General features: G+C 39.5%; 1 protein-coding gene across 1 annotated transcript in view; it reads left to right on the top strand.

Moving 5' to 3' along the window:
• Positions 1-14,565, top strand: part of LOC139745491 (calsyntenin-1-like) — a 132,597-nt gene that overhangs the window by 49,785 nt on the left and 68,247 nt on the right. Inside the window, exons 2-3 of the mRNA XM_071655884.1 lie at positions 2,210-2,528; positions 4,033-4,241. Coding sequence (XP_071511985.1) covers positions 2,210-2,528; positions 4,033-4,241 — 528 coding nt within the window. The remainder of the gene's footprint in view (positions 1-2,209; positions 2,529-4,032; positions 4,242-14,565) is intronic.

Consider the following 14,565-nt stretch of genomic DNA (forward strand, 5'->3'; position numbering starts at 1 on the left):
AGGTAGTGTCCCACCATGCTGTAACCTAATGACAGCAATGAAAACTTCAAGAAATTTTATGAAGATTAAATTTTCTAAAGTACTGTATAATATTTCATGAACAACATGACTGCTATGTGATCTAAGTATATTAAAGCTTCTTAAGAAGAAGAAGAAGAAGAAGAAAAGAAAAACATGTTTACTGATAAACAATATGATCTGTTTAATAGTAATGTCTCATGTGTGTAAATGAGTTTGTATGTGTGCGTGTGAGTGTATATAATATGTCAGCGTTTTTATGCACCTGTGTATGTGTAATGCACTGATCAATACATGTATTATATCATTGTGTGTGTTCATGTTTATGATCATCTTTTTTATGATGCTGATGTGATAAATGGCCAAGGCACGTAGAATAATATTTTAATACACTTGGGTATATTGAATCTTCATAACTATGTGTGTGCGTATGTGTGTGTGCATGTGAGGGTGTGTGTGTGTGCATGTGAGGGTGTGTGTGTGTGTGTTTACAATAAGATTCTCCCACATGCACGCGGACACACACACAAACAAACGCACTGAATTTTTTCTTCTTTTTTTTGCCTTGAATGATTAGTCATTTGATTAATAACATGTCTTTGAACAGAATATAAGGCATTTGCCTTGACCTCTGAGGGTCAGTCAGTGCTCTCTCTCTTATGGTCTCGAACCACTTTGCTCTTGTCTTCCTTTGCATAGCCAGCATCAGGAAAAGCTGAAACATGAGATATAATGCAACTATTAAGCCAAAACTTCACTTTTTTTTTCTAGGTATATGGCTAAAAGCAGTGCTTTACAAATGTGTATACACTGTATGTATTTCAGCTTAGAAACACCATGGGAACTATACTGCGGCTAGCATCCCCATACGCATAACTGCGGCCAGCAGCCCCATACGCATAGCGTCATGGGGCTGTGAACTGTAGCATACAGGATCATGACGGAAGTCTTATCGCGGACAAATATCAACTTAAAATCGGGAACAAATCTTCAATTTGAAGACTTATTAATAAATTTAAAGTATTGATAACAGAGTTCGTGCAAGGGTTGCTTCTGCAAATAGTTCCTTTCTGTTCAAATTGATGACTAAATGTGACTCGGTCGAGAGGAAACTGGGAGAACTACACTGAATTGACGGCCAGCGCATGCACACACAGACAGCTTAATATCCAGTCAATGGATTCGAAATTTGTGCGCAGTGATGTGTGCGCCTGCGCTGACCGTCAATTCAGCGTAGTTCTCCCAGTTTCCTCTCGACCGAGTCACATTTAGTCATCAATTTGAACAGAAAGGAACTATTTGCAGAAGCAAACCTTGCACGAACTCTGTTATCAATACTTCAAATTTATCAATAAGTCTTCAAATTGAAGATTTTTTTCCGATTTTAAGTTGATATTTGTCCGCGATAAAACTTCCGTCATGATCCTGTATGCTACAGTTCACAGCCCCATTACGATATGTGTATTGGGCTGCTGGTCGCAGTTTATAAAATATGGATTTTCGCAAAAACTACAGGATATTTCGAGGAGAACTTTTTACAGTATATTTAGGATGTACAAAACATCACATTTCCGTATTCAGAAAGTAGTGCCAGTGTTGCTGGAACGAAACCCATTTTCTAAGCCTCTTTTTCAGCCTCACCCCATGGCCTATGTAGACCAAGTAATACAGAAAGTGTGAGAGGAAAGTCTGGTTGTTTTGCATTCATTATTCAGACGGGCATTTGTGAATTTGCTCGTAGTATAGATGAAGTGATCAAAGTTGAGGATGGTGACGTCAGTGTGTGTGGGCATGTTGTATATGGTCAGACAGCGGTCATGAATGAAATACATGCTGTACTTTTTATGTGCAATTGTTTCATTGTGAATATGATTTCAATAGCATTGAAAGGAACTTCATTGAAGTAACAAAATAAAAGTTTGTGTAAATGCATGTTTGAGTCTGTGTGTATGTTTTGAATAATCTCACAATGTATTTGTGGAGATGACTGCCCTTTCATGTTAATCATACAATCATTTTATGCATCCATCTTTTGATGCAAATTAGCTCCAAGCATATATGACAGAACAATGAAAGGAGCTCATTAAACGGTAACATTTTGTGTACATTGTAAGGTGTATGGCATGACAACCGCTTCAGCATCAAGATGATTATAGCATGTGTTTTTTCTCTTCTTATTTGTTATCCACAGACACATCAAATCATGCACCATTCTGGGAAGAGGAGATCTTCCGAGGGGAGATCAACGAACACGGCAAACTAGAGATGCTCTCGCCCGCCCTGGTCGCCCACGACATGGACGAGGGCACCAACGGCCGCATCTGCTCCTTCAGCATCGAAGAGAGCGTGCCCTTCGTCATCAACGTGGTCGACCAGGCGGCCGGAACGGGGGCCATCCAGGCAGTCAGCGGCGCCATCAACGCCGCCGTGAAGGACTGCGACGAAAATCGCGAGTGGTTATTTCACATTCAGGCCACTGACTGTGGCAAACCCCACCTCTCCTCTCCAAAGTGAGTGTGCCTGGTTATAAATTTTTTTCTTGTTTATTTTAGTTTTATTTATTCATTTTCCACTCATGGGATGAATTGCCTTTTCAACCATAGCTAGGGCTGATTTTCAAATGTGTCTCTGCCATACATTAAAAAAACCCCAAATACAGAAGGTGATCCAGAGGATACTCAAATCACCTAAAAAAACGCACATACAACATTGAGTCAGTGTATATGATGTAGATTACGATGCAGATGATTAAGCTTACGAAGTCGACACTGATGAAAAAAATAGATATAATGATGTAAATATAAATCAACATTAAGATCAAAATAAAATCTGTGCTATTTTGAAACTATTATTATACACACAAACAAACAAACTCCAAAATTCTTATAAATCACAAAACTGGATTGGAAACTAAGAACTTTTGAGATTACACTGGACTGGATGAATAATAATCAACATGAGTTTAAACAAACAAACTGTCTTTCTTTTTAGACTTATGGAATATGAATTAATGAGGGCCTCTGAAAAGATTCTAACCACACAGTATCCATGCCTTACTATAAACTTTAGGTCCTTTCTATCAGATATTTGTGGAGTGTGATTGTTTGAGAATATATATCATACAAAAAGCACTGAGAGTACATGTTTATAGTTTGTGACAGAAGTTTGCATCCCATTTCAAGAGAGTAAGGGAGATAGAGGGAGGACAATATTCCTAGTTACTTGAAGAAAAGAGAACAGAGAGCGTTGCTGATTGGAGAACATTTAGTTCTGATTGGAATCTTGACAAATCGTTCTTTGGATTGAAGATGCTATCCACCCGCAGAGTAAAGGAAGCATACAGAGATAAGGAGTTGTGTCTTAGCTCTGAGTGTAGTGATAAGGCTTGAAGACACTGTTTTGAATTGTGATGGCACAATTCAAGAAATTGTCAAATTTTATTATGACTGAGCTGTACAGTGAAGATAAATGCATGATGAGCATTCAGGCCCACAGAAGTCTGAATGAAGATTTTATTATTGTCAGTTTGAAGATTTCTGATGAATAGAAAGGACAAAGATGTTTAACCTCTTTTGAACTGGTCTATATCCAAATGCAGCTGTCATATTGAGAGTTTAAGACAAATCTAGTCTCCCAAATTTTTCTGATTTTTGTAAAGCATTCAGTAACCATTTTCAAACAAATTTGTTTGAAGATTCATACTTAAAATGTATAAGAGATCATGTAGGAACTTGCAAATTAAGTTTTTAATTTTTTTTCTTGATGAAGCATTTTTTTAACAAAAACATCAGTTTTTTACTCTTCAAAAAAATTTCCCCAACCACACAAGTCAGCCCCATCTGCATTAAAAACCTATCTTGGTATATTTCTCAAAATGTATGACATATTAAAAAAGTTTTTAACATGGATTGCCATGACACACTGGTACAGTACATATTTTGATGGTGTTTTGGAGCAGATCAGTAATCAAGCCATTTCCTATGTTTTGTTTTGTGTTGTTTCTCTTATTGACAGAGCACAAGTTCACATAGTTGTAAGAGATCCAAATAATAACAAACCGCGCTTCGTACAAAAATCATACGAGGCCCGCGTGGAGGAGGGCAGCATGCCGCACAAATTTCTGCAGATTCAGGCGGTCGACGACGACTGCTCGCCAGGCTTCTCCACGATCTGCAGCTATGACATCATGTCACCGGGAATGCCGTTCAAAATTGACATCAAAGGTAAAGTGATAAAGTTTTTAATGGTTCTGTTTTTGTGTGTTGTGTGTCTTGTCAACATTGTGATGTGTCGGTGACCTCTACCCAGGAAATTAAAGTCTCGGATGTTACAGATTATTTCAGCAAGCACATTGAGTTTCATTAGCATCTAGGTGTGATGGAAGAAGCTATCCAAATCTGTTTTATCTCTGCTTTGTCAGCTTGTTGTAAATGTCAACAAGGAAACAGAAATATTTTTACCCATAACTTGCAAATGCTCTTTAGAGGAAAGATGACATGAAGATAAACAAAAGATGAATCCTGTGTGTCTTTTGTTTTTTTTTTCTTGGATAAATATACTCTCAGTGCTTTGATGACCAAATTTGATAGTCACATACTGTCCTCACAGATGTGTCCTTTATGTTGTGCTTCCTTTTCTGATGTCCCATTTGTTTGACAGAAATTTCCGCTGTAGAAGTACCCAGATTTCTGAAATGTTTCTTGCTTTTTTTTTCTTTTCTTTTTTTGGAGGGGGAGATGAAATGTACAGGAATAAAGTCATTTCTTTGTCAAAATAGAGACCACAATGGAGACACCTGGAATTTTGTTAGTGGAGTACCAAAAGGGCATAAGTACTCTTGAGAACATATGTGACCGTGCACCTCAAAACGAACATAAAGTCGCACACACTGATTTTGCGTAAGGACTGAAAATAAGTGAAATGGGTCAACGTAGCCGAACTTGACTTTTTCATATTTTCTGAAAGAGCGGGTCTTCTTTTACAGAATGCTAAAATTTGGTATCATAAAACGGGCAGGAAAGTGTGTTTTTTTAGCAGTTTATCTCGAACATTTTTGGTAGAATAGTGTGATTAGGTGTGTCTTTAGAATCCCCTTTTCATTTCTGAAAAACCTTGTCCACACTGTTCACTTTCAACTCTAATAACTTTTGAAAGGATAATGCTACTGCTTTGAAAGTTGGCATTAATTATGGACAGAATGTGTTAATGAGGCATGCTTAATTTCAGTTTAATCTGATAATCTCTTCATTGTTGTTACCCTGGTGGTTTACTTCCTGTTTTTTGTCCCATTCATGGCACAGCCAGCACGGTTTGGTAAAGATTAAGCGCTTGAATAGACACTGTACTTCAGAGCCTCTTTTCTCTGTTCACACTTTTCCTGAGTTTGTGCTTTCTTTCCAATATTTAGATAGGTTAGGAGAGTCCATTTGATTTGAGTTATACATCATTTTAAAGCTTAAAGTCTGTTCTTTCAGAATATGGTCTTAACTAAAAATTCATGTCTGGCGACTTTTTGTTTGTTTCGAGGTGCAGAGACACATATGGAGTTATGCCCTTCTTAATCTCAGATGATCATATATGGTATTTACAATGTACATGTACATGTTGTTCCTTCAAGCTATCTGTACAATTGCAGATCTTGTTAAGGAGCTAGATGGGTTCTCCCATACCTTATGAAGTTGTTGGTTTTTTTTTTTTTTTTTTTCATCACTGATATATTTCCAAAACAGTTGAGGAAGTATATGAAACTGAAACTGGGGCACAGCAGGTGTTTTGAGGCAAACTACAAAATGTATGTCACCAAATCCTTCCTTAGGGGAAAAGCATCCTGATGTTTCAGAAGAAAGAGGATTCGGCTACCCAACAGGCTTTGTATTCGAGCATGTTCTGATGCCTATTTTGACAAAGAGCCCAAATACAATTTGCATTGGGTCTGTAACATGTATCCAACAAAAGATTGCCGATTGCATTTCTGACTACATTGGCAATTAGGGGCCTATATCACAAGGTGTGTTTATGAATAACTTCCCCACCACTGGGGGGCATTCACGGTGAAAGTGAGGGCGGCTGCGTGTTATGGCAGTGGATGGTACTGGTTTCGAGTGGGTCTAATGTTTCCGAAAACATGGTCTCATAGCAGACGGGACATGAATAGGAAGGAGGCCGGTGTCGACTTCAGCCTTGTACTGGTAAAGCAAGCTGGTGGTTTATGGATGACTCAGTTTTTGGACCTCAGAGGTGGAAAAACTTTCAGAGTGCAGTGCTGGAGTTGAATTCCTCCTGCATGTTTTCATGAAATTGGAGACCAACTTCAAAGTCCCCCTCAATTTGTGTTTGTTTCTGTCAATTTGGAAGAAATTGTGCAAATCTGTTACTCAGATAATATTTTTTGTTGTTGATGACATACTGCAAGTAAACTGCAAATCCAAGTTTTCAAAGCTTGGCAGTATTAACACTGCACTTGATGTGGAGTTCAGCATTTTTTGCCCATAATCAAATCAGATTAGGTTGTTTCTTGGAGATTGCTGGTTGTATTTTTCTATCATAAAGGAACTTGCAGTATCGATGCAGCAAGTATTTATAGTACCAGCAAGATTGGGGCAAAGTTTTGCATACTGGTATTTCTGAAGTTTAGAGTAGATGTATGATGTGGTACCTATGTGTTTCCCCATGGACAAAGCTTTCATGAATGAGTGATGTACTCAGTGACACATGCTCTGCCAGTTTGGGAAGAGAAATAGCTGGAGTAATTGGGTTCCCCTTCACCCACCCCCCCCCACCCCCACTCCTCTCCCTCCTTCCCTCCCGTGATCGATGGGAGACCAGCGAGGAATCGCCCCTAATCTTGGTATCGCCACTTGCTCACTTGCTCGCTGGCTCCGATGACGTCCAGCCTTGCGTATCTGTTGCTATCATCCCACGTCTGTTCACCCTGGCGACATTGTAACATCAACGGGGATAACCCGATATCTCTCCTGTCACATCCCTCGAGAGACGGGACCTCGTGTCTGCTGACGCCAGCGATTCATGTTCCATGTAACAAGCTTGCTTCACTCCAAGACACAAAGAAGAGATACTCAGCGGAGAGGAGAGAGAGAAGGAAGGACAGAAGAGAGAGTAAGAGAGGGATAGGTAGATAAGAGAGAAAGAGAAAGAAATGGAGGCATTTGTCAACTGCTACTTCCACTCACTCAAAGTGAAGTTCTCAGGACTTGTAGACACCTGTTGTGTTTTGTGTTTGTTTTTCTTTTCTCTTGCCTTCTTTTTTAGGCCTGATCTGATTCGCCTCCTTATACCAAGAATTGTTTGCCAGTTATTTCCCCTGCAGCTCATGATTCCAGACATCATAATTTGATTTATATCATTCTTAGTATCAGTCATGGCATTTTCAGGTTGTTTTCCTCCAGTCTGTTGAGGATTACGGGTAGTCTTGTCTTCCAATCCTTTGTGGATAATCAAAATGTGAGCACACTGTGATGGAATTGTGGCTAAAATGTTTACTGGAGGAAGAAGTTCTTGTTCTCAATTATTACCTTTTTAATTTCACTTCATATAAGCTTTCTAAATTTCTGTGTTGTGTTCTACAACTCCCAGTCTAATTCCTAGATTATGTTAGCCCATAAACTGCTCTGCCTAAAAGTTGAATGGTTTTTATTTTGGATAAGTGTTGATGTGAGTCAGCCTGCCTTTTTTCCTCTATTTTGAGCATACTTTGCGCTTTATATTCCTCATTTGCTTTAATACTATGGAGAGTTTCTGTAGTCCTGAGTTGTTCATATTTGTCATTCATTTGTTCCAAAGTTCTTTCATGTTATTTCTGTGTTGTAAAATTTGGAGCTACATTTTTCTTGTTCAGTTGTGTCTGCCTTGTGTGTATTCTTTCACTTTCATTGTTTTTTTTTCAGGTTTTTTTTTATTCATCTGCACTTGCATTTTGTTTGGCAAAGACCTGAACCAGATTTCTGAAATGTTGCTCTCCCCCTTCCACCAAACAATCTACCCTCCTTCTGTTTTCTCTAATCGCACGCTCTCTAAATTTCTCCAGAGGGTCAAGTTAATTTCCAGCTTCTACAGAAGTAAAACCTCCATTTCCTGTCAGTGCACTCTTAGCCCACAAATCAACAGTGTGATGATGCGTGAGATGGGACGTGAATGGACCCCGCCCCCCTTCCCTGCCCGGCCTGATGACGTACATGTGTATATTTTAGGTGTTAGGGATCATACAGAAATCAGCCCCTTCCCACTTGCGTGGTCGGGGCAGATAACTCTTTTTGAGTCCCAAGTCGCATAGAGATTATCGCGGTCAAGCCACCATTTGCGCAAGTTAGAGCGGCTTTTGACATTGTTGTATGCTTGTGTATGTGTTGTATTTCAATTTAGCTGGTTTATCTATCTGTTATTCTGAGACCTGTAGTTTGCAGAAGGATGTGAGCTGGTGACCATTTCTTGGTAGTTGGAGGTAGGCATGCATTATGTGAGTGATAATGCTGGATATGACATACCAGTCTTGACGACAAGAACTACCAGTGTGCACAAGACAGGGCTCCACACTCCAGTGTGACAGGGCCTTGAGGGGTGAAAGGATGGAGTATCTTTTTCTTTTGGTTTATAATATTTATTTTGTTTCTATTCATATGCACCTCACTTGTGTGATTGCAAAAAAACAAGACAAACATATTAGAGTCTCAAAGCATTTGCACAGGAGGTCGTATATTAGGCACGAAAAGAGAAAGTGGCTCGTATCTGACAGCAAAAGCTTCTAACTTTCTAATTGAAGCCAATCTTGCATCATTAGCGGGAAATGAGGAAACATTAGCATGTCTCATCTACGGGCAACAGCAGTCTGGAACTCTGTTTACGAGAAGGCCAAGGTATTTTTAGGGAAGGTTGAAGAGGGCTCGCAAGAGTCTGACTGTTAGAGATTCAATAATTTGATGAGTGGGATGACATGTATCGCCGTCTTTCCAGGGCATGCGCTGTAATGGTATGAAGAAGAAGAAGAAGAAGAAGAAGGTCCTGCATCCAGAACCCGACCCCATATTTTTCTCTCTGTTTTTGTGGAGGAGGTTAGCAAAAAAGAGGAGAAATTAGTGGAATAGACTGACCTAGCTTTAGCCTCACTGAAAGGTGTGCCATGGCGGGATAATTTGATTTTATCTCCCCGAGAGCTGTCCAATTTAGGACAATAACGGTCAGTGGAGAGATCATCTCCCCCCTTGTATGTCCGTCCTAATGGTATGAAGATTAGTCTGTGCTCAAGACTGCAGCATGTGTTAAAATAATGTTCACAGAAGATGATGCTCACCAAAATGAATTTGTTAATGAATTCGTTATCAGCATCACCATGTAGGACTAGTTTTCGCTTTGTATGACACGATCAAAGTTTAAATGTTGACTTTTAAAGTGATATGCTTTTGTTTTCAACTCAGGATCTAATGCAGATTTGAACTTTGTTCTGTGTTATTGATTAAAAGGTACTGCCATGGTACTGCCATGGATGTTAAGATTACATCCAATCATTTTAGGAGAAGCTAGCTGTAACTTTGCTCCTGCTGTTTTTTATCATTTGAACACTCAATGTGGCTTATACACACAGTTCTGTGAACTTCATTTTCTGGGAAATCCAAGCACAAATTTTCAGGACACATACTTGCGTACCTCCCATGGTAACTACCAATTCATATGGTGATGGGCAAACTAAATACAATGAAAAATAGCCCATGGTATTGGAGCTAGACTAAGATAAAGCCAATGTTGTGAAAGGAGGAGCACAAAATACTCGACGCAGTCGGCGGCTACTCTGTCGTCATCATAGGATCAGCAGTGAGTGAACCAAAGATCAAGATTTGAAGTGGTAACAGGCGACGTTGATATACTTTTTCGAGGGTAAGAAAAATCCCTCGCAGCGAGTTCGGGCGTCTCTTTGCGAGACACCTCTCAGCAGGGCACCTGAAAGAAAGGTTGAAAACGTTTACCCAATATGTCTCTGAATCACATGATCATATTTACGCTCAACAATCACATGGTTGCTACCATTGAGAGAGATCTAATTAAGGACAAATTGCGAGTTATTCATAGTCTTATCCCCCAGCCCCTCCGACTTTGTTTCGTTCTAACGAGTGGCAGCACTACCTGCTAACAGCATTACAAGATAATCCTTGGAGTAGCTACTGGGGCAGTGAGCAGTTAAAATTGTTTGTAAAAATATGAAAACAAGAAGGCAGTGGGTTTTGTTGTTGTTGTTGCTGAAGTAAAGATCATCAGGACTCTTGGGGTAGAAACATGAAATGTGTCTGAATCAGGATAGACTAGACAGGAACCACTGATTAAGTTATGAATATGATATGAAAGTGGTGCTGCTGTGATGTTGTCAAACAGCCGGAGGGGGTGAATACAGGATTTGGGATGGGGGGAGGGGTGGGGGGCAGAAGCCTCTACTCCAGCCTTTTCTTTTCTTTTTCTACAAGACATGTGGAATGGAGAATATTGGGAGGTGGGGGATGGGTGGGGAAGAACTGTCTGGGACAGCACCAAAACCTGCTGAGCTGGAGGATATCGGCTTGAGACTGACTCTGTCTGAGGTCAGGAAAGGGAGTAAGGATACCGGTAAGCTTGGTATTAACCTAACCGTGCTGCTGCGGTTTTTGTATGAGAACATGTAAAGAAAAAAAAAAGGAGAGAAGTATTTATAGCATTGTTTTATAGTTCACACGTAGACAGTCTTATGAAGCCAAAAGAGGTTGGGAGGGGGGGGGGGGGGGGGTCTAACCAAGTACGTGGTAGATTTCGTGATGGAAAGAGCCACAGATGCCATGAGTTTTTCTCCATCGTTTTTTTTAATAACTCACCAGAGAAATGAGTGTCAAGTTTTGCCTTTGTGTGAACCAAGTAAAAGAAGTGATAAAGTTTCATCTGTTTGCAATTGAGGTGTGCACAAAAGCATATTTTTCCATTGAAACTTTGACAAGTATATTGAAATGAAGCTTTGTTTTTGTAAGAAGATGCAAAAATTGAGCCACATCTCAAACCACAATACCCAATATCAACACCCTTGCTTGAAATAGGTTTATCTTCACCAATGTTTTTTTGTAAGATTGTTTATTCAATACTGCACACTGGCCCTGGTGCGACGGTCCCTGACCAGTAAAAATCACTTTTGGACCAGTAACTTTTTTTAGGAATAAACTAGTAAAAAATGGAAAAAACTGGGCACCCACTGGTCCAACAGACAGGTTAGACCAGTAGGAAAATGGGTTAGTGTGCAGCCCTGGTTTATTCTATTTATATTTTAGAAGAATTGTTTATTCTGTTGTAAATTTTGGAGAAGTGCAAGGATTTTACCCTCACCTGCTTGATCAACCGTTCAGAGTGAATTTCCGCCAGCTTCTCCTGTGATACTTGTTTCTTGCCACGATTTTATCATCGGCTTTGACTTAAAATGATATGCCAACCTCTGAGCTGCATGCATGGACTCTTAAAGGCATTATTTACCATTTGCAGATGAAACATAAACCCAGCATTACTGCTTCAAAATAGTTCTAAAATGTGAGTTAGGGATAGAAACAACCAATGTAAAAATTTGAACCAATATAATTGATGTTAAGTATTGTTAAATATACAAAATGTGAACAATAGTTATAATAAAAATGTTTCCAGACTAAACCATCGACAGTTATGGTTTAATGAGAAAAATAGTGATATCTCCAAGTATATTTTAGGCTTTATTGCAAAAATTTTGTATGGTAGGATGTTTTGTGATACAACTGACTTACACATATGCATCAAAAGTGATATCTTGAACATTTTTTTAAAATCACTGCTCCCAAAGATAAACAGGACCTTTAACTGGTACATGGGCACCATTGTCTCTGTGCCATATAGATTCTGTTATGTGTGCCTCCATGTTCATATATGTTTTGAAGAGCGTAAAGAATGATGTCATTGAGCAAGGAAACAGCTGGCAAAACTCGCTGTGACGAGAGTCGAAAACAATTTGAGCCCGCCGTGAAATATCTTCGGCTGGCATCACATGCTAGAGTTTTTTCTGGCTTGGGATAGGCATGAATACACTCTTAGCCTGCTTGTTGTGAAGTAAACAAACCATAGAGTGAATTTTTGTTGTAGGTTTTTTGTTTGTTTGTTTGTTTGTTTTTAAAAAGAGAGATGGTCAGAAATGAGGCCCAAATAGTGTTGTAACCATCGAAAGTCTCGGCAGCTAAGATCCTTCTCCCTTTTTACTGTGTGTATGCTTGTTTTCTTCTTCTTTTTTTTTAAATACTCGATTTCTTTCAGGAAGAAATACAGGTCATCCCTTCCAATTTCATTCCTTGCAACTTCATTCTTTAAAAAATTTATAGTAGGATCTAGTTTGAATAACTGTATTATTATGTGGTATGCAAATTGCTGATATCATGCTTGTGGTTTTTGTCACAGTAGTCATAATTTTGAGTGACAACTTTTGTGGTAGTAATATGTAGGGTGTTCATATTTTCAAATTAATTATCAGCTTCTTTTGGTAGGTCCATTGTGTACTCTAGATCTTGTGTAGTCCCACATGTATGTTATCATGTTTTACAAAACAGAGAAATAAAAAGATTAGCAGAAAGTGCATGTAGATTCCATGTTGTGAAATATTTGTTGCTTTCATGATTGGATTGTGCAAACAGAGTACGTTTCCTACAGGGGCAGCCCCAGTGGAGATTTGATATGCTGTCTAGACTCAGCTGACAACTAAAAGGACCCCCCCTTGGGTGCCGGCCAACGTGTCTGGCCTAGAGGACAGGAGATACAGGCATGAAGTCTACTTCCCTTGTGCATTGTGACAGTACCAGACACATCCTCAGTACTCTGCTCAGTGGTTACATGCTTAAATGGAGGCTAATCATCCATGATGAGAGCTTACCCTCTTCACTATGATGATCGTTCGTGTAAAGATTAATCATAAAGATTCAACTTTTGAATGAAAGTCCCACTCGATGATTAAACCACATTACAGAAGCCATGAAAAAATATGTATACAGAGTTACTGACAAACTCGATAATGTGCCGTGATAGTGTAGTGTACTGCATGCATGCATGCTGTATTTATGTCCTGAAGGTTGACGTGGAAGCGAAAGGGGAATGGGGTTCATGGAGAAAAATCATGCTAATTTTCCAAACTTTAACATGTCCAAAGTTTGGAATGACTAGCAGTGTTTATCAACCAGCTGAAAAACAAATGGAAAAGTCTATTAAATGTGTATAATATGCCTGTGTTTTTCAGACAGAATCATTACACGTCACAGTGAGATAGTACCTTTACATTTGGAGTTTGTGTTGTTAATGTATGTAGTACCATACTCTGTTTCTTTCAAATTATGGTCATGGCACATGATTATGATGTATGTGTATTCGAAGAAACAGATGTTTGGTTGTCATGGAAACATTGGACCTCTCACCTTAATGACATAAATCTTGTAGCTGGTTATTGAGGAACAAGCACAAACCGTTCCAGTCATGGGCCAGAGAAAATTACAGCATTCTTGACTTTTGCAGGGCAAAGGAATATATTGATATCTTATGAGGAAGGTTTCATCAAAATGAAATGTGATCATTTTTTTTCTTTGCATTTCCAAGCAAGAGTTATTGGGAGATGGCTACGAAGAAGAATTCATCTCATGCCTAGTCTTAGCTCAAGGCCTGGTGGCCTAAATTTCCATGTAGTATTGCATCGTGGATGTTTCTTTGAAATGTGAGGTCTGGAAGAGGTTGAAGCTTTCTGTGTCTACGGTGCTTGTCGGGGGTGGGGTGGGGCTAGGGTTATGTTGCTGGCTTTAATTACATTTTAGGAAGTGGGTGGAATCATCAATGTGCGTCCTGAGACAGTTTGCCCTTGCTCCTTCGGAGAGGAAAGGAAGTCTTGAATTTGATGCTCTAAAAATACTGTGCCGATATTCCTCGGCGAAAGAAATGGGGCGATCGCAATGTATTTTCATCTACATGTCAGAAGTCATGAAGTTGGTCGGGGTAATCAAAGCTTGGGGGGGGGGGGGGGTGGGGGAGAACACATGCGTCGTGGGGGCCAAAAGTCTATTGTCACCCAATATCTATCCACGTATCACTTCTCATACTTGCCTACATGCATTCATCATTCGAAAAGTGGAGAGCTATTTCAAACACATTTAGCACTCTGCAATTTTCATGGTCTTGGTTTTATTTTTGCATTCTGTGATATCTTCCAGTTGATTTAGGCTTCAGTTTTCTGCCGCCCCAGATGATAGCTGCAAGATTTGAAACAAATTACATACTCTGTCACAGAAATGTTGAAGATATTGCCTGCTGTAGGACCAAAGATTTACCGTGCAGAGTTGGCATTGGCCAAATGCATGATAAAACACCACCTGACATTCTAGCTTCTAGCCTTGTCTTCAGATGTTTGTAATTCTAGACATTTTTCCATCTCTGGGCGATACATGTCATTTGTATAATCAATACCGGGTATGTCCTTTGTATATTTACATGTGCCTCTCTCCAAAGACTACACCAACAAGCTGAATTTGGCAGCCATTC

The sequence above is a fragment of the Diadema antillarum genome, unplaced genomic scaffold (assembly GCF_040938485.1).
Source record: "Diadema antillarum isolate AM-2024a unplaced genomic scaffold, OU_Dant_1.0 seq00001270_RagTag, whole genome shotgun sequence".
NCBI classification, from domain to species: domain Eukaryota; kingdom Metazoa; phylum Echinodermata; class Echinoidea; order Diadematoida; family Diadematidae; genus Diadema; species Diadema antillarum.